The sequence below is a fragment of the Canis lupus genome, chromosome 1 (genome assembly GCF_003254725.2).
Source record: "Canis lupus dingo isolate Sandy chromosome 1, ASM325472v2, whole genome shotgun sequence".
Classification (NCBI taxonomy): Eukaryota; Metazoa; Chordata; class Mammalia; order Carnivora; family Canidae; genus Canis; species Canis lupus.
This window is the reverse complement of record NC_064243.1, coordinates 109,215,151-109,236,602: the sequence shown is the minus strand read 5'-3', so window position 1 is coordinate 109,236,602 and position 21,452 is coordinate 109,215,151. Positions and strand designations below refer to the sequence as shown.

Here is a 21,452-nt window from a genome sequence, read left to right as displayed (position 1 = left end):
GTATAAAACACCAAGAAGGGGAGTGCTTGCTTTTATGAAACACAGACTGGGCCCCACCAGAGACACCAAAATGCTTACAGGTGCGTGAGACTCCCTGGGTAGTGGTGGAATTATGAATGATTTTTATGTGTGTGTGTTTCCCTATGTTTCTCGAGTTTTCTAAAACACACAAATCTCTTTAATACTAAAAAATAATTTGACATAACTTGTTTTTGTTTTGTTTTGGTTTTTGGTGGGCAACAAAGTTTACTGAGCTCCTGAAGGGAGGGGGGGACCAAGAGGGTTGCCCTACCCTTTTTTTAAGTAAGAGACTTCTAGGCACCTGGGTGGTTTTTGTTTTTGTTTTCTAGATTTTATTTATTTATTCATGAGAGACACACAGAGAGAGGGAGAGGCGGGGCGGGGGCACGGGGAGACAAGGACACAGGCAGAGGGAGAAGCAGGCTCCATGCAGGGAGCCTGACGTGGGACTCGATCCTGAGTTTCCAGGATCAGGCCCTGGGCTGAAGGTGGCGCTAAACTGCTGAGCCACCAGGGCTGCCCCACCTGGGTGGTTTAGTAGGTCAAGCATCTGCTCTCAGCTCAAGTCATGATCCGAGGGTTCTAAGATCAAGTCCTGCATCAGGCTCTTTGTTCAATGAGGAGTCTGCTTCTCCCTCTGCCCCTCCCCACCACTCATGCCTGCTCTAGCTCTCTCCCTCCCTCTCTCTCAAATAAATCTTTAAAAAAAAAAAAAAGTGAGAGATATCTGGGGTCACTTCCCAGGAGTAGGGCCCCCCTACATCTGCCTTCTTAGCAAGTCTTCCCCCCCCTCTCCAGGCTGGGCTCCATCCACAGAAGACAGGCCAAGAGAAACCCTGACAGTTCAGCATCCCACCCCCAGGGGGGTCAGGAAGGACTGTGGAGTCTTCAGACTTATCTCCCGAGCCAAACGTGTCCTTCTCCCCAACACAGCCCAGCCCCCCTGTCCTGCAAACTCACTGTCGGAGAAGCTGCCGCCCCTCCTTCCACACCAGCGGGCTGTTCTCCAGGGTGACCGACTCCACAGGGCCATTGGAGACTGGAGAATGGAGATAAAGGAGGCAGGCCGTCTTAGGGCAGCACCATGTACCTATCACCTCCTCCACCCTCCTCACCCTCCAACCCTCTTCAGTCACTATCAGTCACTGTCACAGATCCTACCAAGTCCCTTCCTGAGGGCACCCCTCCACACCCTCTACCTAGACTCCTGAGATTCTTTAAACCACCTCCCAGACTACCTTCAGACTCCCATCTACTTATGTCAGTTTCCCACACAGGAAGCTGGCACCGTTCTGAGAAAGTCTGCAAAGCACACTCTATACTTCGAGTACAACTCTGCCACTCACCAGCTGTGTGAACTGGAGCAAGTTGGTTTACCTCTCTAAGCCTCAGCTTCCTCTTCTGAGAATACTAGTTAATACTAACAGCACTTAGCTCTTGGGATTGTGAAGATTAAATGAGATTGTGTTTATTTTGTTCATCAACTACTTATCAGGCATCGTATCTACTAAGCACCCAGCTAGGTATCCAGGCTACAATAGTAACAAAGACCCCTGCCTTTGTGGGACTCCTGTTGGTGGGAGGGGTCTGACGTAAAGAACATTACTGTTAACTGGCCCTGAAAGGCCTTGACGGGTCGCCCAGCCCCTCACTTCCACTGCACCACCCACCTGTTCCAGTCACACGCAGTAACTCCTCCGTCTCCTAACATACCACCCTCTTTCATGTCGCCATGCTTCTGTACACGTGTCCCTCTACCTGGAACACCTGCCCTACCAACCTGGTGGTGAACAGAGCCCTCTTCCGAGGAGCTTAGAACATTAAGGACAGTGTCCATCTATTTCACAGAGGGAGAGCAGGCAGGACTGGCCTACTTCACACTATCTAGCTCCCTTCCCAGTCAGGGCCCCACAGAGTAGCCCCTGAAGAGGGGAACTGAGAGTGAAGCTCAAATCCTCCCCAGCACCCCCTCCAGCCAAGTCAGCTTACTGCGGAGCAAAGTAAAAAAGAGGTGGCCCAACTCTGCACAACTCCATCACACTGACTTCTGTTGTGGGGGATGGAGGGCCCAAGTTGGGCAGATATGAGGGTGGGTACCTTGTTCTGCCAATTCTGGTTTCTTCTCCCCTTGGTTCAGGTCTGTTCCAAACTTCAATTTATGATATTTGGCCCTAAAAGAGCAAATTATTAATAGGTGACAGACGCAGAGGAGTATACAGGGCCAGCACTCACCTCAGGGATCCCAGATCCCAGAGCCTCCCCGAGTCCCGATGAAGCAGTCACCTCCCCCCCTGCTGTGAAGAAGCAGTTCTGGTGGAAAAGGCACCACACATGGCATTATAAGGAATCCACTCTTTGGAGTCAGGCAGCCTGGGGTGCTATCCCAGCTCCAGGGGTCCCTGAAGACATCCTCACCCTCTGGAAGCCTCACCTGTACCCACGAGGTGGCTCAACAGGGTCAATGAGGCAATGTGCATACAGTGAGAGCCACCATCATGATAAATATTGTCCTTAGCCTTTATCCTGAATTCCACCTACTGTGTGTTGTTCTGTCCCTCTCTGCTACGATCAGACAGTGATGGGCAATGGGGAAGAGAACATTGGATTGCAAACCTCCCAAGGCTGGAAGGCACTGCAGCCAGCCTCCAAACCCTGCCACTCAGGCCTGCCTTCTCAAAAGGACTCACCTCTCCTGTTTCAGTGCATATTCCAACATCTTGATCCGCCGTACCAGGTCTGTCTTGAGATTCTCTTGCCCTTTCCTTTCTCCCTGGAGGAAGGCCACCTGAGCCTGGGGGGACAGAAGGGAACAGGAGGACAGCCGGGCTCAGGTTCACTTAGGTGTGTCCCTCACTCACATAAGGACAATCAGCTCCAGCCCCTATTCCCACAATGACATGCAGCAGCCACTTCTTCAGGCGTGAAGACCCTGAGCCAGGGTTCAATGGAGCAGTGACAGGGCATGCTGGATCTGTTTCCAGAGTCCCCTGCCATGTGACCCACCATGAAAGAGCTGAGGAGGAGTCCTTAAGCCTTGAAATTAAAAGGGGTGACTTGGCCCCTGCCTTTTGGGGGAGAAGTCGGATAGGGGATGAAGGTGGAGAGGTAGGCGTGAAGAGCCTAGGCTCCTTCTCCCCCACCCTAAGGCAGGTGCTGTCCTCTAGGTTGCTGCTGGAGGTGGTGTCTCACTATTTCTACCAGAGCATCTGTCTCTGGGAGGCGTAGGAAGCTACTTCGGGAGCTTAGGGACAAGAGTGGGCGGCTCAGCTCAGCTCCCGCTCCAATGCAAAAGCTTTACCACCCAACCCCCACCATGGGGACCAAGTGTCCCACTGGAGTCTGCCCAGGGTGAGCAAGACATGCTACAGACATGACCCAGGGCCCCTGCCAACCACTTCACACCGTCTGCTGGCATGGGCTGCCCCAGTCTGCTCTGGTCTGTCAACAGGTCTTTTGGAGACACTGGGCCAACGGCCTTCGAGGCAGGATCCTGGCCCCTGACCATGTTCCAGAAGTCCTGTGCCAAAGCCCTAAGAGCAGGGCTCAACCCTGGCTTCTCCCCAAGTGCTCCACTGTTACAGGCTGGGACAGCCTGTGCTCCAGGCCGGGCTCGGCCACTTACTTGCTGCATGATCTTAGGCAGGTCATCAGCCTTCTCTGAGCCTCCATTTCCCCTTCTAGAAAATGGGGCTCACGAGAGTGCCTGCCCCTCATGTGTTAAGTTCTTCTCAGTCCGAGGCCTAGCACAGAAGAAGGGCTAATAAATGCCAGCTCCTACCTCTTATTATTTTTATTCTCCCTGTCTCTTCTTCCACAACGATGAAATGGGCCCAGTTCTTTAAGACCCAAGACCCATCAAGCAGAGATGTCTGTGGCTTACAGGCCTCCTGTCCCACAGGCAGCTGCATCTTCCCGGAGCCAATCCCCAAATATCACATGCTAGTTGGGGAACTTCAATGCTCCACTGGAAGCCCCGGGTCTGACCACAGACACCTTTTCCAGGCCGTGCCCATTCTCAAAGCCCAGCTCCAGGACTGTAAGTTCTCGGCAGTCTCTCAGATGCCCACCCACACTGCTCTCCCTCTCCCTGAGGCTCGAGGGGCCCGGGGGACCTACCTGCCCCGTGCATTTGGGATTACAGCACAGCTCTGTCCACACGCCTACTAACACCTTGGTCCTCTTCCAGGGACCAGGTGTCTCCCTTAGGTTAGCTGAGAACTGAGCATGTGCTAATTAATGCCTGGCACTGGCCAAGGACTAGGGAAACGGGCATGCTCATATACCACTGATGGGGTCATAAATCAACACATCCTTCCCGGAGGGCAATTTGGCCACATCTATGAAAATGTTAAATGCACATTCCCTTTGTCCTGACAGGTCCACTTCCGAGGATGTAGCCTACAGGTATAACTGCAATGTAGGCTGCCTTTCAAAAAAATAAAAAGGAATAAATGTGCATTGATATAAGACAAAAGTATCATGCACTCATTTGTTTACTGCGCTGATTTTTTACTGAGCCCCAACTGTGTATCAGGTACAGCTGCAGAAAGAGGAATATAGCACTAAATAAGACAAGGTACATGTTCCAGAGGAGAGGGTGGGATAAAGAATGAACAGATCACCATATGTCACCAGGTATGGCGTGGGTGGAAAAAAAAAACCCATCTGTCTGTTGAGGGAATGGGACCTTCGCCCCCTTCTGAACACTTTTTTCTCTATACACTTTAAATCAACACATATATCTATAAACACCTAAGACCAGACAGGTGGACTCACACGTGGTCATCATCTTGGAAGTCTGAATCTCTGTCCTTTGTGTATCTTCTCAGCCACCCAAATCTGCCCTGTCCAGTCACTTTAGAAGGCGAGGAGAGGGATGCCTGGGTGGCTCAGTGGTTGAGCGTCTGCCTTTGGCTCATGGCGTGATCCCGGAGTCCCAGGACTGAGTTCCACGTCGGGATCCTTGCATAGAGCCTGCTTCTCCCTCTGCCTATGTCTCTGCCTCTCTCCCTGTCTCTCATGAATAAATAAATAAAATCTTAAAAAAAAAAAAAAAATAGGGGCAGCCCCGGTGGCTCAGCGTTTAGTGCCACCTTCATCCCAGAGTCTGATCCTGGAGACCCGGGATTGAGTCCCATGTCAGGCTCCCTATATGGAGCCTGCTTCTCCCTCTGCCCGTGTCTCTGCCTCTCTCTCTCTCTCCTTCTCTGTGTCTTTCATGAATAAATAAATAAAATCTTTTAAAAAAATAGAAGGTGGGGAGAGAGGTGGGGAAGAAAAAGCCAACCACCAAACCTAAGCCCCAAGTCACCTCCTCACTGTTCTCGCTATCCTCTGGGGCTTCCATAGTGAGCCTTCTACTTGCCAGCACAGGTACATCCTGCTGAACGCCTACATTCATTCAGTATCCAGCACAAGTGACTGCCTGTGACAGCCAGGTCCTGCATGAGGCACTGGCAGCGTAATGGAGAAGATGAATGGTTCCTGCTCCCCACCCCCCCCAAGCTCTCAGTACATCAAGGGACAGGCAGGGACATCAACAACCAACACATGGTGTGATGAGGCACGGTGAGGGAACAAAGGATGTTATGGGAGGAGGGACAACCAGCCCACTCCTGGAGGTAAGAAGCACAGTTCAGCCAAGACCTGAAGGCTGTTAGAAGTTGGCCAGGGGAGTGGAGTGTGCTGCTGGCAGAGGACAGAGACAAGAGCTGTGTGGCAGGCTTAAGGAACGCTAAAAAGGCCAGAACAGTGGCATGAGAACGTGTAACAGGGTTAGTGAGGAAAGGCAGAGAGGCTTGTAGGCCCGAGAAAGGACCGCAGGTCAGGTTAGAGTTTGAGAATTGTCCTAAGAGCAAAGGGGAAGCCACAGAAGGGTTTTAAGCAAAGGAGAGACGTAATCGGTGCCTGCTACAAAGACAATTCCAGTTATATTGTGGAGAACTGATGGCTGGGGTGTCAGGGGGACACCGCATGCCCAAAAAGCTAAAGACCTGTCAGTCACAGGAGGCGGTCCCAGAAATCCTGAGAAGAAATGACAGTGGCCCAGACTAGGAAGGAGTAATGGGTTGGTGGATCTGAGGTAATAAGGAAGCAGGACTGATAACACTGGTGACTCCGTCTGCGTGGAGAAGAAAGGGAAGTCAAGAACATACCAGGCCCTCACACTTGTTCAGCCTGGCCCTTTTATCTCCTTGCTATCACCACGCAAGACCCGATCTCCCTTCTCCTAATAATTGTGGTGTAAGAACCTGGCTCAGCATACTCTGCTCTGTTGTCCCCTTTCCAGCTCCCCTGGCAAAGAAGGGAAGAGAACCAGAAACATGTGGTTGAAGTGAACCAACTTGGTGGAATCCCACTGGAAGGGGAAGTGTTGGCGGCCAGTTCCTCCTACCTCCAAAAATGCCAGCAGCCCCACTGCCTGATCTAGGAGTGCCATGGTGGGCTGGCAGGTAAGCCCAGAATCTGGAAGTTCTCTACCCACCATATCCACCCATCGCCACTCCCTCTGGCCAGACTGTTAGAACACACACACCCCCAGAACTGTGCACAGACACAGCTGCCGCCTCTCCTACGGCTGTTCCATCTCCCCGGCCAGGCAGCACCGCAAAGCCTTTCCAAGAAGCCTTAGCATCTCAGTCCTCCCAGGAGTGGATGCTTCTCTGCATCCTGCTGCTGACCTTTCTGTGCCAGCCCCTAGTCCTGTCTGTTTCCCTTCTGGACCCACCTAGCCCTATAACTCCTACACTCTTCCTGCCCCAGGGCCAGAGGCTCCTGGCAGGGATGACTCCCCACTGGATCCCTCAGAGCCCCTAGTGAGGCTGGCAGTGGGGGAGGGGCCAGTTCCACACCTTCTCTGCCCCCATCATGCTCACCACATCTCCCTATCGCTGCTCCTATATGAATGTCCAGTTGAGATTCCCCTGAGACATTCCTCCTGTCCTCAGGGAGCTTCCCTCCCCAGAAGCACCAGAGATCTATAAACTCTATAGGGTTTGTACGTGATCTTTTGTGCTTGTCCTGTGTTCATTTACCTTAAATTTGTAACATACATATCTATAAAATCGGAAATATTTATGACTTTAACTTATATTTCTGTTTTAAAAAATCTTATTCTTTTTTTTTTTTTTAAGATTGATTTATTTATTCATGAGAGACACAGAGGCAGAGACACAAGCAGAGGGAGAAGCAGGCCCCCTGCAGGGAGCCCGACATGGGACTCGATCCTGGATCTCAGGATCACATCCTGAGCCAAAGGCAGATAGACGGTCAACCGCTGAGCCACCCAGGCATCCCTTATGCTTTCTTAAAGTGATCACTGTGCTTCGAGCAGAGCCACACAGCCAAATAACCCCATTTGCGGGTGAGCGTGCACAGTTCTCTGCAGCCTCTGGTGCAAACTAGCCTCCTCTGTTAGCCTGGAGGTCTCTGAAGGGCAGAAACCACACTGCGGGCTTCTCAGGATCCGGCACCTGACAAAAGTCCTGCTGTTAGACGGCATCTATACCACCTCCCTGCTCCGATCTCTGGGTACCTCTTGGCAGAACCTCACAAGAAGCTGCCTTTTCTACCATCCCCCCGACACACACACTCACTGGGAGCATTGACTGCACAGCTGGTCCTGTGCCAAGAAGAGCTATACTCAGCTATTTGGAGAAAAGGTATTCAGGGTTCCTCACAAAAGTCTGACACAGACCCGGCCTTCAAGGGTCTCACAAGAGAAGTCACACCTCTGTAAGTAGTAAGTGTTCGGGCAAAGGTGTGTAAAAAGAGGTGCCGCTGATGGGAGTGTGTGGAACTGTGGGGCAACGTGGCAGAACCAATCACCATTTTATAACATAGCTTTCTACCATTCCACCCACCTATTCTGCTTTATACCCACATGGGAATATAAAGATATTCACTGCAGCCATTTCTGATGGGGGAAAAGCTGGAAAGAAGCTGAAAGCCGATCAGCAAGGGTCAACTAAAAGAGCTATGGTACAAACAGCAGGTGAAACATAGTGATCAAGAACAGTAAGAAAGCTCTCTGTGCTGATAGGAAAGGAATACCAAGACATGAGAAACAAGTATGTGACACGAGAAACAAGTATGTCAAAAAGTCACAAAATGATATGTATGTGACCTCATATTTTACACATAGAGCTGAACTACTTTTCTAGCAGTAACAGTTATAGAGAAGAGCAGGAAGGTGGGGGGGCTGGGGGGCTGATCTGTTAAGCATCTGCCTTCAGCTCAAATCATGATCCCAGGCTGGGATCTCCAGCCTCCCCCCTCCCCCCACCTATGCTCTCCGTCAAACAAATAAATAAAATCTTAGGGGAAAAAAAGGGCAGGAAAGGGACAAAGTGAGAGAGAGAGCTTTCTCTTTTCATACACACATATATATGTACATATGCACATACTTCTGAGACCTTTGCATTTCCACTAATGGGACAGAACAAAAGGAAAACAAAAGTATAAAACACGTGATGTGGCAGCCTAGACATGGGACAGCCTAACTGGGTGCTATCTACAAGTTCCTCTCACACTCCAAGAAGGGCCGCTGGATAAACATACAACTTTTCTTTAAAAAAAAAAAAAAAAAAAAAAAAGATTTTATTTATTTACTCACAGATGCAGAGAGAGAGAGAGGCAGAAGGAGAAGCAGGCTCCATGCAGGGAGCCCAAGGCAGGACTTGATCCTGGGTCTCCAGGATGACACCCTGGGCCAAAGGCAGGCGCCAAATCACTGAGCCACCTGGGCTGCCCCACAGCTTTTCTTTCATTAGTCTCAAACATGAGAAGGTGGTACGGTGGGTGCTGCAGTGTACACTGGCATAAAGTCCCAGAGACCAAGATTCAATCCCAGGTCTAGTTATGACTGTTGTCTAGGATGACTCTCAAGAGGCCACTGGGCTTCTGTGGAACATTTTCCTCATCTGTATTGGGCAGCAGAGAGGTATGGAGAATGGGCTAGCAGCCCTGCCACCCACGGGCTGTGATCGTAGAGCAATCACAGACTGTCTCTCTCTCTCAGAGCCTCCCTTTCTCTTCTGATTCTTTTCTCAAAAAGCAAGGGTGGGGGAATAGGATCACTCACCATCCTAGAAGGATTAAATGATACCATGTATCTAAAGTGCTTCATACAGTTCCTGGCACTGCATATGTGCTCAATAAACAGCTGCTGTCATTACTGCTGAGTGAGGACTATGATACCTGCCCGGTCTCCATAATGAGGTACTGAGATCTAGCTGGATGTATGCTGGGAAAGAGCTCTGGGAACAGAGTTGAACACAAAAGTAAGGGGTACTTACATAAGGATTCCTCTCCTACCTCAATGCTAAGCCTCAGCTATCACACAGCTAAGATCCCTGGTGGGGGAGGGAGGGGGAGAATTATGGAATGTCTCTTCATTCATCCTCTGGACAAAATTTTTAAGTTATTTATTTGGTGCCCCCATATCAACTAGACAGGAAGCTGTGAACCAGAAGGAGAAAACTGAGTTGCTAGAAGTTGATACCGGTTTCTGCTAATTATACCCCAGCCCAGGAACCCTCAGAGTCCTCAGGGCCCATTCTTGGATCCCTTTAAATCCTCACAACTCTGATGCCCCATCCTCCCGAAACTCTGCAAGCAGACCCATTCTGCAAGCAGACCCACACTTCTCAAGGTCGTGAAATCCAGCCCAACTCCTCAGCCTCTAATAAACTTCATCTCAGGGCACACTCCTCTCCCAAGCTACTCCACAAACCATGGGAACCTTCTGCAGACACATCCTCTCTCAGAGTCCTGAGATGCTTCTTCAACACTGCCTGCCTGCTCTGCAAAATGCTGCCCTGCCATCCTCCAGGTATCCCCCACTGTGAGTCCTGTTCTCCAGCCCGGGGCCCCTTATCTCCACGTTGGCCAGCACCGCACTCCAGTCCAGAGTTCTCCACCAGGCATCCTACACACAGCTCCATCTCAAGGCCTTCCCCCCCACCCCGCACTCCTCCACACCCCTCAGACTGGAGTTTCAGCTCTGCAGCCCTTCCATACAGGCTCCTGGAGCAAGTCCTGGCCCTATCTACGCTTCCTCGCCCGGTACCCCTCCCGCCTGCACTCCATAGCCACACATGCCAGGGCTCCCCAAAGTTTCCTCCTTCCTTAGAGGGGAGGACACACATCTTCCTGCCGGGACCCCTCGAGGCCCTTCTCTCATCCCAAGTGCTCATACAGCCATCTTCCAGTTCCCCCCAACCCCGGACAAGTGCTCCTAAACGCACCCCGTCCCAGGCTCCCTGACTTCCTCTCCCCACTCGACTCACTGTCGCCCTCGGCGGCTCCCAAGTCCCCCCGACGCCCCCTTTCTCCCACCCAAAGCCCATCAGGTTCCACCTCTAACCCCTCACCTGCTCGGGGACGGGGTGGGAGCCCCGCGGCACCTTTCGGGCTTTTGCTCGCTCCCAACAAGGCCCCCCGAGTCCTCCCACCACCCTCCGCTGAGTCCTGGGCTCCTCTCCAGGGAGCGTCTGCCGGTCCGCTCACTCCCACTCCCGCTCAGCCGGCTCGGGTCCCCTGCGCCCCTCCTCTCGGCCGGTCCCGGTCGGATCCTCCCGCCTGTGGGGCCCCGCTCCCGCCTCGAGCCGCCGGGCGCCCTCAGGACCCCCCTCGGACGGCCCCTCACTCAGTCTCCGGGCCGGTCGCGGTCCCCTCCCGCCCCCCCGGCCGTCCCGGCGGCCATTGCTCCAAGATGGCGGCGGCGGCGGCGGCGGCGGCGGCGGCGGGTGAGGCCGGGCCGGGCCGGGCGGGGGGTCGGGGGTCCCGGGGCGGCGCTCACCTGCAGCTCGGCGCGCTCGGCCTCCCAGCGGGCCTTCTCCGCTTCGAAGCGCGCCCACTCGTGCTGTATAAAGTGCAGGATGCCGGGCAGGCTCAGGGGCTCGGGGCCCGCCGTAGGTCCGGGGCTGCCTCCGCCGCCGCCTCCCTTACCAGCCGGGCCGGGCCCCGGGGCAGGGGCAGAGGCCGGGGCCGCCCCGGTCGGGCCGGGGCCCGCGCCAGAGCCGAGCGGGCGGCAGGAGGAGGCGGCGGCGGCGACCGCGGCGGCCGCTCGCTCCTCCATCATGGAGGCCCCGGGGCCGGCCCGCGCGCCCGCTGTGCCTCGCGCGCCTGCGCGGCCGTACCACCCCCCCCCCCCCCGCCCGCGCGCGCGCTCGGCGGGGGCCGGTCGGGGGGGCGGCGATGGGAACGTGGCCGGGCACGCGCCTCGCCCACCCGGGTCGACCCCGAAGCGCGCGCGCGGGGGCGGGGGGAAGGGGCGGGGCGGAGGCGCGGGCCGCGAGGAGGGCTAACGAGACCCAGGCCCAGAGCGAGGGTCGCGCCGGGGGGAGAGCAGGACTTTGGGAAGAGCCGCTTTCCGCCCCCTCTCCTCCGGCTTCGTTCCAACCCCCTCCAGACCCAAATGTCACTCTCCTTGCCACTGTCCCCCTGAAAGAAAGGACGACCACCAGGGGTGGTTTCAGCAATGGCCCCATCCTCTCTGGTTCCTGGCTCAGGTCGGTAGTCATGGTAACCCTCCCCCTTTGTGGCAATGGAGCGCCAAACCTCTCCCGTCCCTGCACCAGGAGGAGGTTGCTAAGGTAACCTAAGTCCCTGGTGGTCCTTCCCCCCTACCGGCTCTTTGGTTACTATGGCAACCTCACCTAGCGCTCAGGTAGAGAGGACCCTAGCCCCAGGGACGCTGACTTGCTGAGAGAACACCTCTTTCCCAACCCCTCCCCCTAGCCACCCAGCTGGCATTACCATGGTAACCATCCCCCTCCTTCTCATCGTGAGAGCCAGGACCAAACCAACCAGGTGTTTTTATTTAGAGGAGTAGATGCTCTGCTGAGGAGTGGTTGCTATGGTTACAGGGCCTGGACCAGGAGGTGGAAATGGGGAAAAGCTAACCCCTAGTTACTATGGTAACATGGGCAGTCCTCCCCTTCCAGAGACCCTAAGAGCAAAGCTCACCAAGGTATGGGACCTTTTAGGATTGTGTCTCAGGATGGAGTATGTCTAGGGAAGGGGTTGTGGTTGTCATGGTAACAGCTTTGGTTACTTCTAGCCCCACCTTTCTGGACACATTCATAAGAAGGGGATGGTTATAGGTCGTTATGATAACTGACATCCTTCCCACCCATTCCCGAGACACTCCAGATGGTAGGTGAGCTTATGGAACAAGAGAAAAGATTCTCTGATCTTCTCATTGCCACTTTTGTAGGTAAGGTGAAATCATACTCTCCTGTGCAAAATTGGCTGATTTGGGGTTTTCTGGTTCTTGTTCCCTCAGCAATGCAGCTGAGCTGGGCTGGAACCACCCACCCGGAGCTCCCACAGCAGCCTCAGAGGTAAGAAGTTCCTCAGTGTCACCAGCACTCGTGTAGAAACTGCCCTCCCCACGTCTCTCATTTTCTCTGCCTGTCGTGTTCCCATGCCACAGATGGAGCAGCCAAGGCTCAGTCTAGAGCAGCACTCGGGCCAGGTGAACCTAGGCCTCAAGTGAATCTGGATCCTTTTATATTGTTTTGTGGGGAACAGAGACAAAGTCTCAGCTTAACTGTCCTCTCCTCCCTGGACCACCTTTTCTCTCTCACACCCCTCTCTGGTTTCCTGACCTATCTGTAAGGTGTGTGTTTGTGGTTTTTGTCTTCCTCTCTGTGGAGGGCCTGCCCAATGACTGCCTCGCTCTCTCCCTGTCCCCAGAACACAGGGTCTGGCCCAGAGGGTACTTAGGAAATATCTGTCTGTTGGTTGAGTTGATGAAAAGCACCTATCGGGTTAGGGCTGCAGAATACTCACTGAAGGTAGACAGTGAGCTGGGCTGTCTGAGTGGACCCAAGAAAGACAGCAGAGTTTATTGGTTGAAAACATGACTGGGGGCCAGCTTTGTGGGTCAAATCCTGAGTCCACCGTTTCCCAGCTATGTGACTTTGAATGAGTGACTTCACTTGTCTGTGCTGGTTTTTCCCCATCTTTAAATGTGATCAGGGGTAGCCCTGGTGGCTCAGGGGTTTAGTGCCGCCTTCAGCCCAGGGTGTGATCCTGGAGGCCCCGGGATTGAGTCCCATGTCAGGTTCCCTACATGGAGCCTGCTTCTCCCTCTGCCTGTGTCTCTGCCTCTCTCTCTGTATCTCTCATGAATAAATAAATAAAATCTTTAAAAAAATAAATAATAAAAAATAAATAAGTGATCAGAACTTGAAGATTAGAGATGCCTAATTAGGTGGCTCAGTGGTTGACCCTCTACCTTCGGCTCAGGTCGTGATCCCAGGGTCCTGGGATCAAGTCCTGCATCAGGCTCCCCACGGGGAGCCTACTTCTCCCTCTGCCTATGTCTCTGCCTCTCTCTCTGTGTCTCTCATGAATTAAAAAAATAAATAAATAACTTAATAACTTGAAGATTAAAGGGATCTGGCATGTTATGAGCAACTAGAATTGTTGCTATTACCATCCTATTGTGGTGCAGAAACACATAGAATATTTGGACCTTCAAAATCATCATTTCATCCACTTTTCCTCAATAAAGGCATTTTGAGCCCTTGTGGTTGAGGAAGCCAAGTCCAACATTGTCAGGGTACTAGATGATTCCTTTCTTTTTCTTATGTGGAAACTGCCCTCATCTGTTGGTCTGGCTATCATACCCTCTGGTCTCTGAGGACCCAGTTTCTGTCCTCTGTTCTGCTGGGCACCTCGTGGCCCAGAAGCAGCCAGACAGAACATGCTGAGAGCCAGAACGTGGGAGATAGAGACCTGGGTTTTCCCTGCATCCTTTGTCTCTGAGCCACAGGTTCCCCATCTGAACAACTGGATTCAGTCATTCGTGCCATACAAATTGATTGAGCATCTGCTATGTGCCAGGCACTGAGGTGTACTCTGAGTATATAGCAGGGAACAAAACAGTAAAATTTGCACAGTAAAGACTTGGAGAGAAAAATGCAGGGATGGGGCACAGGAAATATGTGAGTGATAGGGAGATGCATTTTGAAAAAGACTGGCCAGAGGTACCTGGGTGGCTCAGTGGTTGAGTGTCTGCCTTTGGCTCAGGTCATGATGCTGGGGACCTGGGATTGAGTCCTGCATCGGGCTCCCTGCAGGGAGCCTGTTTCTCCCTCTGCCTATGTCTCTGCCTCTGTCTATGTGTCTCTCATGAATAAATAAATAAAATCTTTAGAAAAAAAAATGTGGGCAAAGAAAGGGCTCACTGGACAGGTGATACTTGAATAGAGACCTGAAGGCCATGAGGGAGAAGACTTGCAGATACAGAAGGGGCGGGGGGGGGGGGTTGGCATCCAGGCAGAGGGAACAGCCAGCGCTTTGGCCATAGTGTCCTGGGAGTATTTGAAGACTGCGGTTTGGTGGCCAGTGTGGCAGAAGCTAAGTCAGCAGGAGAGGGTGGGGGATCATGCAGGGCCTTATGGGCCCTGGTGAAGACTTTGGCTTTTCCTTTGTGTTATGAGCTACAGAAGGGTTTCAGCAGATGCAGGACAGGATCTAATTTGAATTTTAACAGGATCTCTCTGGGCGCTGAGTGGGGAACAGTCTAGGGGGAGGGGGGATGAGGGCAGAGCAGGAAAATGGTGTCTTTAGAATCTTTTTTTTTTAAGGATTTTTATCTATTTATTTGAGAGAGAGCACAAGCAGGAGAGGGGCAGAGAAAGAAGCAGCCCCCCCCCCCCCTGCCGCTGAGCAGGGAGCCTGACACAGGACTCCATCCCAGGACCCTCGGATCATGACCTGAGCTGAAGGCAGATGTCAAACCAACTGAGCCATCCAGGCACCTGGTTTATTTAGAATCTTTAGAAGATTCTAGAATCATCAGTGGTCTCCTATGTTTCTGTATACATAAGCTCTAAGATTCTAAAATTTTTAAGGCCCTGAAGATTCTATGGTTCCAAAGATCCCTCCCCCCACAGTAATAGGAGGTCAGGGTTGCTGTCTGTCTCTGCGTGCTATGTGTCCACTGTTGAGTCCCCAGAGCCAAGAACAGTGCCTAGCATGTCATAAACATTCCACAGAGAGGGAAGAAGTGAAGGAAGGAAGAATCAATCTAAGGTCCAGAAGGTGATTCCAAAGATTAAGAAGTTGCTTTTAAAGTGCAACTCAGATTCTTGAGTGTCAGCCAAGCTGGGTCAGAGAAGGGCAAGCAGGCCTGGGATGGGTGAAGAGAGGTAGGAGGGCATTCCTGGTAAAGGGCAGCGGGAAGAGGAGGCAGGAAGATCCGGGGCCCAGAGTTGTAGTACAGTTTGACTTCAGGAACCTGAGGCCCTGTAGACTCTGAGAACCCTGATCTTGGGGATCAGTTTTTCACCAGGTGCACTTTGAGTGCCCACCCATGTGCTAGGAACATAGAGGTGATCCAGGAACCCTGGCTTTACCCTCCCAGGTCTCACCGCCTAGTGAAGCCAACCGACCCATCCCCAGATGATGCCCAGTCAGAATGGGCAGGGCTGGGACTGGGAGCCCAGGGGCTTCAAGATCCCACAGAGGACTTCTGACCCAGCCTTGGGTTCCGGAAGGGCTTCCTGGGGGAGGAGGCACCAGAACTGAGTGGTAAAGCATAAGTAGTTCTCCAGGAGAAAAAAGACATGGGGAGAAGCGGTGTTTGGGCAAAGATTCTTCTAAGCAGAAGGAACAGAATATACAAAGGCCTAGAAATAACATCTGAGGAAGAGTCCAAGGTGGTTTAGGCAGAGTTTGACAGGTCGCAGGAGATGGAGCTGGACTGGGGGGCCAACAGGAGACAGGTCACCCAAGGCCTTGTGGGAGGTTGTAAGAAATTTAACTTTTGCCTCAGGGTACTGGGTAGCCATGTCAGGTTCCAAGCAGGGAGGGAGAGGTCAGGTTTGTGCTTTATGAAGACCCTCTGGCTACCATGAGGAGCAGACTTGATCAGGAAACCAGGGGAGGCAGAGTGGGGATCTGGGTGGACCAGGATGGAAGGTGGTGCTGTGGTCAGAAGTATTTAGGAGGTACGAAGATTAGCTGGGTCTCTATTGTCCCCCTTTCTGGGAGGAGTAGAAACCTATGGAAATCCTTCATGGGGAAAATTTTTTTTAAGTATCTGCTCAGAGCTGGGGAGTGTTAGTCATACCTCCCATGCTAGAGGCCAGCCAGAGCTTCAAGTTGTGATGGGGACAGGGAGACAGCGCCATCTAGGGGTTGCTCAGGAGTGCTGCTGATGAAGGAAGGGTGAGTATGCCCTGTGGCCCGAAGCCCCTTCGCAAAAGAGGCTGCCAACACCTCTTAAAAAATTTATTATAAAAAAAAAAATTATTTATTATTTGATAGGACTTAGCATTCAAAGTACTTTTTTATTTCAAGTTTTTATTTAAATTCTAGTTAGTTAACACATGGTAAAATTGGTTTCCAGTGTAGAATTTAGTGATTCCTCATTTACATATAACACCCAGTACTCATCACAGTAATAAAAAAAAAAAAAAAAACAATTTAGGGGTGTCTGGGTGGCTCAGTCAGTTAAGCATCCGACTCTTGATTTCAGCTCAGGTGGTGATCTCAGGGTCATGGGCTCGAGCCCCAAAGGGGCTCCAAGGTAGGGAGGTAGGGCTCTATGCTCCTCAGGGAGACTACTTGAGATTCTCTCTCCCTCTGCCCCTCCCCTTGCTTTCACTTGCTCACTCTCTCAAATAAATAAATCTTTAAAAATAAATAAATAAATAAATAAATAAATAAATAAATAAATAAATAAATCTTTAAAAAAATAAATAAATAAAGAGGGCAGCCCGGGTGGCTCAGCGGTTTAAGCGACACCTTCGGCCCAGGGCCTGATCCTGGAGACCCAGGATCGAGTCCCGCATCGGGCTCCCTGCGTGGAGCCTGCTTCTCCCTCTGCCTGTGTCTCTGCCTCTCTCTCTCTCTCTCTCATGAATAAAAAAATAAATCTTTAAAAGGAAAAAAAAAGAAAAAAATTTTTTTAGTTGTGATAAAATACACAAACCAAAACTTATCTTAATTTTTAAGTATATAGTTCAATAGTGTTATGTGTATTCAACATTATCGTGCAAAAAACAGTCTTTCATCTTACAAAACTGGAAATCTATATCCATTAAACAACTCCTATTTTCCCCTCCCCACAGCCCCTGGCAACCACCATTCCATTTTCTGTTTCTGTAAGTTTGACCCATTCCATGTTTTGTTTTGTTTTGTTTTGTTTTAATTAGTGGCCAATATTTAAAATTGGGATAATTGTGATTTAAGAAAACATTTCTAGCCTGTCCTGAAAAATCAAAACTATCTGGCTGACCATCAGGAAAGAGATGGCCAGATGGCACAGGATTTGAGGAAATGAAAAGGGGACAGTGGGGGGGAGGGGCTTGGTGGCTATGCTGAGGCTGCAGCCTGACCCTGGAGCAAGGGCCAAGGTGTGAGAGGGACAGGAGAGAGAGATGGGGGTAGGGAGGCTTCCTGGAGGAGGAGGGAGAGCAGAAGGCGCAAACTGAGACCTGGGAATGGAGTGGGGCGTTTATAACTGAACCCAAACATGAATGAGAAGTTGACAAAGAAAAGGATAAAGATTAGGAACAATTGAACAAGAAAGAAGATTTGACAAAACCTTGCCAAGCACCAGGCTCTGTGCTCGGTGAAACTAGGGACCCAGGGGTGATTGAGAAAAGCTCAGGACCTGCCCAGTGGGAGGATACAGACTTGTCCCCTTGAAGAAATGGCTATGGGTGGGACAACCCCAGGAGCTGTAGGGGGCCCAGAGGAAGTGGATGGATGGGAGGTCAGAGAGGGCTTCCTGGAGGAGGGGAAATCAGAGCTGAAACCAAATAGAGAAAGGGCTGGGAGAGAAGGGCCAGGGCCGTGCTGAGGATGGGAAGGGGGGCGGGGGGGGGGGGGGGGGGGGTTAGGAGGCTTCTGACAACCAGCTCCAGCCCCTCCTTTCGTTCTCCCCTCCTCCCCAGGATGCCCTGGAAGCCCAGCTAGGGCCGGTCTTTGGCCTCATGCGTCTCACCCGCTGCCAGGCTGCCCTGGCAGCCGCCATCACACTCAACCTCCTGGTCCTCTTCTATGTCTCGTGGCTGCAGCACCAGCCCAGGAACTCCCGGGCCCGGGGTCCCCGCCGTGGAACTGCTGGCGGCCCCCGTGTCACCGTCCTGGTGCGGGAGTTCGAGGCCTTTGACAACGCGGTGCCTGAGCTGGTGGACTCCTTCCTGCAGCAGGACGCAGCCCAGCCGGTGGTGGTGGCCGCGGACACGCTCCCCTACCCGCCCCTGGCGCTGCCCCGCGTTCCCAACGTCCGCCTGGCGCTGCTCCAGCCCGCCCTGGACCGGCCCGTCGCGGCCTCGCGCCCCGAGACCTACGTGGCCACTGAGTTCGTGGCTCTGGTGCCCGACGGGGCGAGAGCCGACACACCGGGCCAGCTGGAGCGCATGGTGGAGGTGCTCCGGGCAGGAGGGGCACGCCTGGTGGCCGCACCCGTCGCCTCGGCCAACCCTGCCCGGTGCCTGGCCCTGAACGTCAGCCTGCGGGAGTGGACGGCCCGCTACGGCCCGGCCCCCTCCGCGCTCCGCTGCGATGCCCTGGACGGAGACGCCGTGGTGCTCCTGCGCGCCCGCGACCTCTTCAACCTGTCGGCGCCCCTAGCCCGGCCCATGGGCACCGGCCTCTTCCTGCAGACGGCCCTGCGCGGCTGGGCGGTGCAGCTGCTGGACCTGCCCTTCGGCGCGGCGCGCCAGCCCCCCCTGGCCACGGCCCACGCGCGCTGGAAGGCAGAGCGCGAGGGGCGCGCGCGGCGGGCGGCACTGCTGCGCGCGCTGGGCATCCGCCTGGTGAGCGGGGAAGGCGGGCGCCTCGAGTGGTTCGGGTGCAACAAGGAGACCCCGCGCTGCTTCGGGACGGTGGTGGGCGACACGCCGGCCTACCTCTACGAGGAGCGCTGGACGCCCCCGTGCTGCCTGCGCGCGCTGCGCGAGACCGCCCGCTACGTGGTGGGCGTGCTGGAGGCGGCGGGCGTGCGCTACTGGCTGGAGGGCGGCTCGCTGCTCGGGGCCGCCCGCCACGGGGACATCATCCCATGGGACTACGACGTGGACCTGGGGATCTACCTGGAGGACGTGGGCAACTGCGAGCAGCTGCGGGGCGCCGAGGCCGGCTCGGTGGTGGACGAGCGCGGCTTCGTGTGGGAGAAGGCCGTGGAGGGCGACTTCTTCCGCGTGCAGTACAGCGAGAGCAACCATCTGCACGTGGACCTGTGGCCTTTCTACCCCCGCAACGGGGTCATGACCAAGGACACGTGGCTGGACCACCGGCAGGATGTCGAGTTCCCCGAGCACTTCTTGCAGCCTCTCGTGCCCTTGTCCTTTGCTGGCTTCGTGGCGCAGGCGCCTAACAACTACCGTCGCTTCCTGGAGCTCAAGTTCGGCCCCGGGGTCATCGAGAACCCCGAGTACCCCAACCCGTCGCTCCTGAGTTTGGCAGGAAGTGGCTGAGGCTCCAGGGCCCCGCTCCTGGGGTCTGGAGAACACTCATGCTCGGGGAGCGGTCCTTTGCTTTGGTGCCGCTGGCATTCGATGGGCGGGCCGGGGATGCCAAGCTGCCCTGCGAGGCCCAGCACGGTCCTGGACGTCGAAGACGTGCCATGCCCAAGATTCCCAAGAACTTGGGTTTGATTTAGAGCACGGACAGTTTTGTAAAGAGGAGAAGGTGTACGTGCTGCGGCCGGACTGCCGGATTAAAACCCCAGTTCTACCACTTACAGGTTACTCGGGCCTGAGGGAGAGCCCCAATTTCAAGGTGCGTGGGACCCCCCCCCAGGAACCGCTGCTCGCCCTTGCAGTGTCAGATCACAAAGAGCCCACAGGACATTTGGTTGCTCGGGTTGCTTCCGCCACTAGAGGGCGCCTTCGTCCCGCTTTGGCGGGACCTCAGCGCCCATAGCTTTTCCTAACTCTTGAGCCTTTGGTTTCTCTAATCCCCTGTACCTGGCGGGACAGGATGACTATATCCCTTCTTCCAGAGTGCGACCTCCTTGCCTCCTGGGAGAGCCCTGTGAGGTGCATGCTGCTCTAAACTCCATCTTACAGAGGAGGAGAAAGAAGCTCAGCCCTGAGCTGCAGCTCTGGCTAGGAACCGGGTCCTGGATGCCCGACCCACTACTCCCTATAACTGTGTTACCTCATTGTTTTAGCTCTCTGCACCCAGTAGCCCACTTGCCAGGCAGGATAAATGGTAATCATAACGCACGTTACTCAGCACCATATGGTGTGCCAGGCACTTTCTCAGTGTTCCACACAGATTAACTGGTTGATCATATTTCCATTTTACAGATGAGCAAACTGAGACCAGAATGGTAGTCATTTGCCCAAGGCCAGACAGCTTAGGAAGTGACAGAGCAGGGACCTGAACCCAAGCAGTCTGGAGCCCACACTAAGTTGGATACTATACAGGTGTCTCAGAATGGTCTGTGAGACTGGGCCCCAGGAGGCCATACTACCTAGCAGATGAAGCCATGATGGCCTGTCTTTTGTGATCATGCACCTAAGGCTAAATGCTCTTTGGGCAAGTATCCTGAATATGTATATTTACTTATAAATTATATACAGGTACTGCTATCATTCTATAGATTAGTAATGAGGCCTAAATTATTCCATTTTAAAATTTAAAATAAATATGGACATTTTTTACTTGGCTCATCTCAGTGACTTGTCCCACACACCCCCTGGTTGTGGACACCCTAGCTTTTGGAACCACAGGCTCTGAGGTGGGAGAGGCCTGGGGTCAAAACCCAGTGCTACCACTTTCTCTCAGTGAAAACTGAGAGGCAGTGACTCTGCCTCTCTGAACCTCAGCTTTGCACTGGGAAATGGGGATAATGAGCGTTTACCCCATAGGGATGCCGTGAGTCACTTGAGTGGTAAAAGGGTCAGGAATCAAGCCTGGGTTTGACTCCTGAAATGGCCACTTATTTTGTGTGATCTTAGGCAAGTCACTGCCTCTTCAAACCTATAGCTTGGGCTGGGGGGATGGGTGATATTGCAGAAATGTGAAGCCCTTGGAGGAGGAGGCTTTCCAGACCAGCAGGAGAAGATGAATGCAAATTTGGCCCAAGCTCCTGAGGCTCACTTCCAAAGGCCAACTTCTTAGGACACAACCTCTATTTTTAGCCACTGGACCCCGCAAATGGCTCCCAGGGACTGTTGGGTTTCCATGGAGCATTCTGGAAACATATGGAGATGATTTGGGTTATCACTGTGACCGGGAGATGCTTTTGGCTCTTGGGAGGCATAGGCCAGGGATGGAGATGTCCTGATAAGCAAGGCATCTCCACACACTAAAGCATTGTCCCTTGTCACATACAGTTTTAAAATGTCCCATTGGACATTCATGAAGGATGTTGATATTCAAAATATTTTGCAACTGGCACGGTAATAGAAATTAATATATACGTCAATATATGCATCAAAACGTTTAAA

At 53.2% G+C, this 21,452-nt stretch overlaps 2 protein-coding genes across 9 annotated transcripts in view; one reads left to right on the top strand and one right to left on the bottom strand.

The window, feature by feature from the left end:
• The window catches only part of STRN4 (striatin 4), a 26,921-nt gene extending 15,795 nt beyond the window's left edge, over nt 1–11,126 (bottom strand). Inside the window, exons 1-5 of one of the 3 annotated variants that reach the window (XM_025424560.2) lie at nt 10,823–10,956; nt 3,644–3,761; nt 2,709–2,812; nt 2,119–2,192; nt 982–1,060 (exon numbers count right to left, since the gene is read on the bottom strand). In XM_025424560.2, coding sequence (XP_025280345.1) covers nt 982–1,060; nt 2,119–2,192; nt 2,709–2,812; nt 3,644–3,652 — 266 coding nt within the window. In that variant the 5' untranslated portion in view covers nt 3,653–3,761; nt 10,823–10,956. Of the gene's footprint in view, nt 1–981; nt 1,061–2,118; nt 2,193–2,708; nt 2,813–3,643; nt 3,762–10,822 lie in introns of all 3 variants that reach the window. The other 2 variants (XM_025424558.3, XM_025424559.3) reach the window with 2 other exon arrangements.
• Nucleotides 10,701–21,452, top strand: LOC112645259 (fukutin related protein). Of its 6 annotated transcripts, none has more exons than XM_049109222.1 (4): nt 10,716–10,758; nt 12,312–12,368; nt 17,115–17,147; nt 17,943–21,452. In XM_049109222.1, exon 4 carries the CDS (start codon nt 17,982–17,984, stop codon nt 19,467–19,469), a length of 1,488 nt encoding a protein of 495 aa, XP_048965179.1. In that variant the 5' UTR covers nt 10,716–10,758; nt 12,312–12,368; nt 17,115–17,147; nt 17,943–17,981; the 3' UTR covers nt 19,470–21,452. The 6 variants fall into 6 exon arrangements, with proteins under 6 accessions (XP_048965176.1, XP_048965179.1, XP_025280349.1 ...); XM_025424564.3 differs by having other exon boundaries at nt 10,726–10,769; nt 12,311–12,368; XM_049109216.1 differs by lacking the exon at nt 10,716–10,758 and adding an exon at nt 11,237–11,534 and having other exon boundaries at nt 12,311–12,368.

What these genes read in the sequence shown, in the direction of transcription:
- LOC112645259 (XM_049109219.1), top strand. Translation starts at nt 17,982, where the DNA reads ATGCGTCTCACCCGCTGCCAGGCTGCCCTGGCAGCCGCCATCACACTC.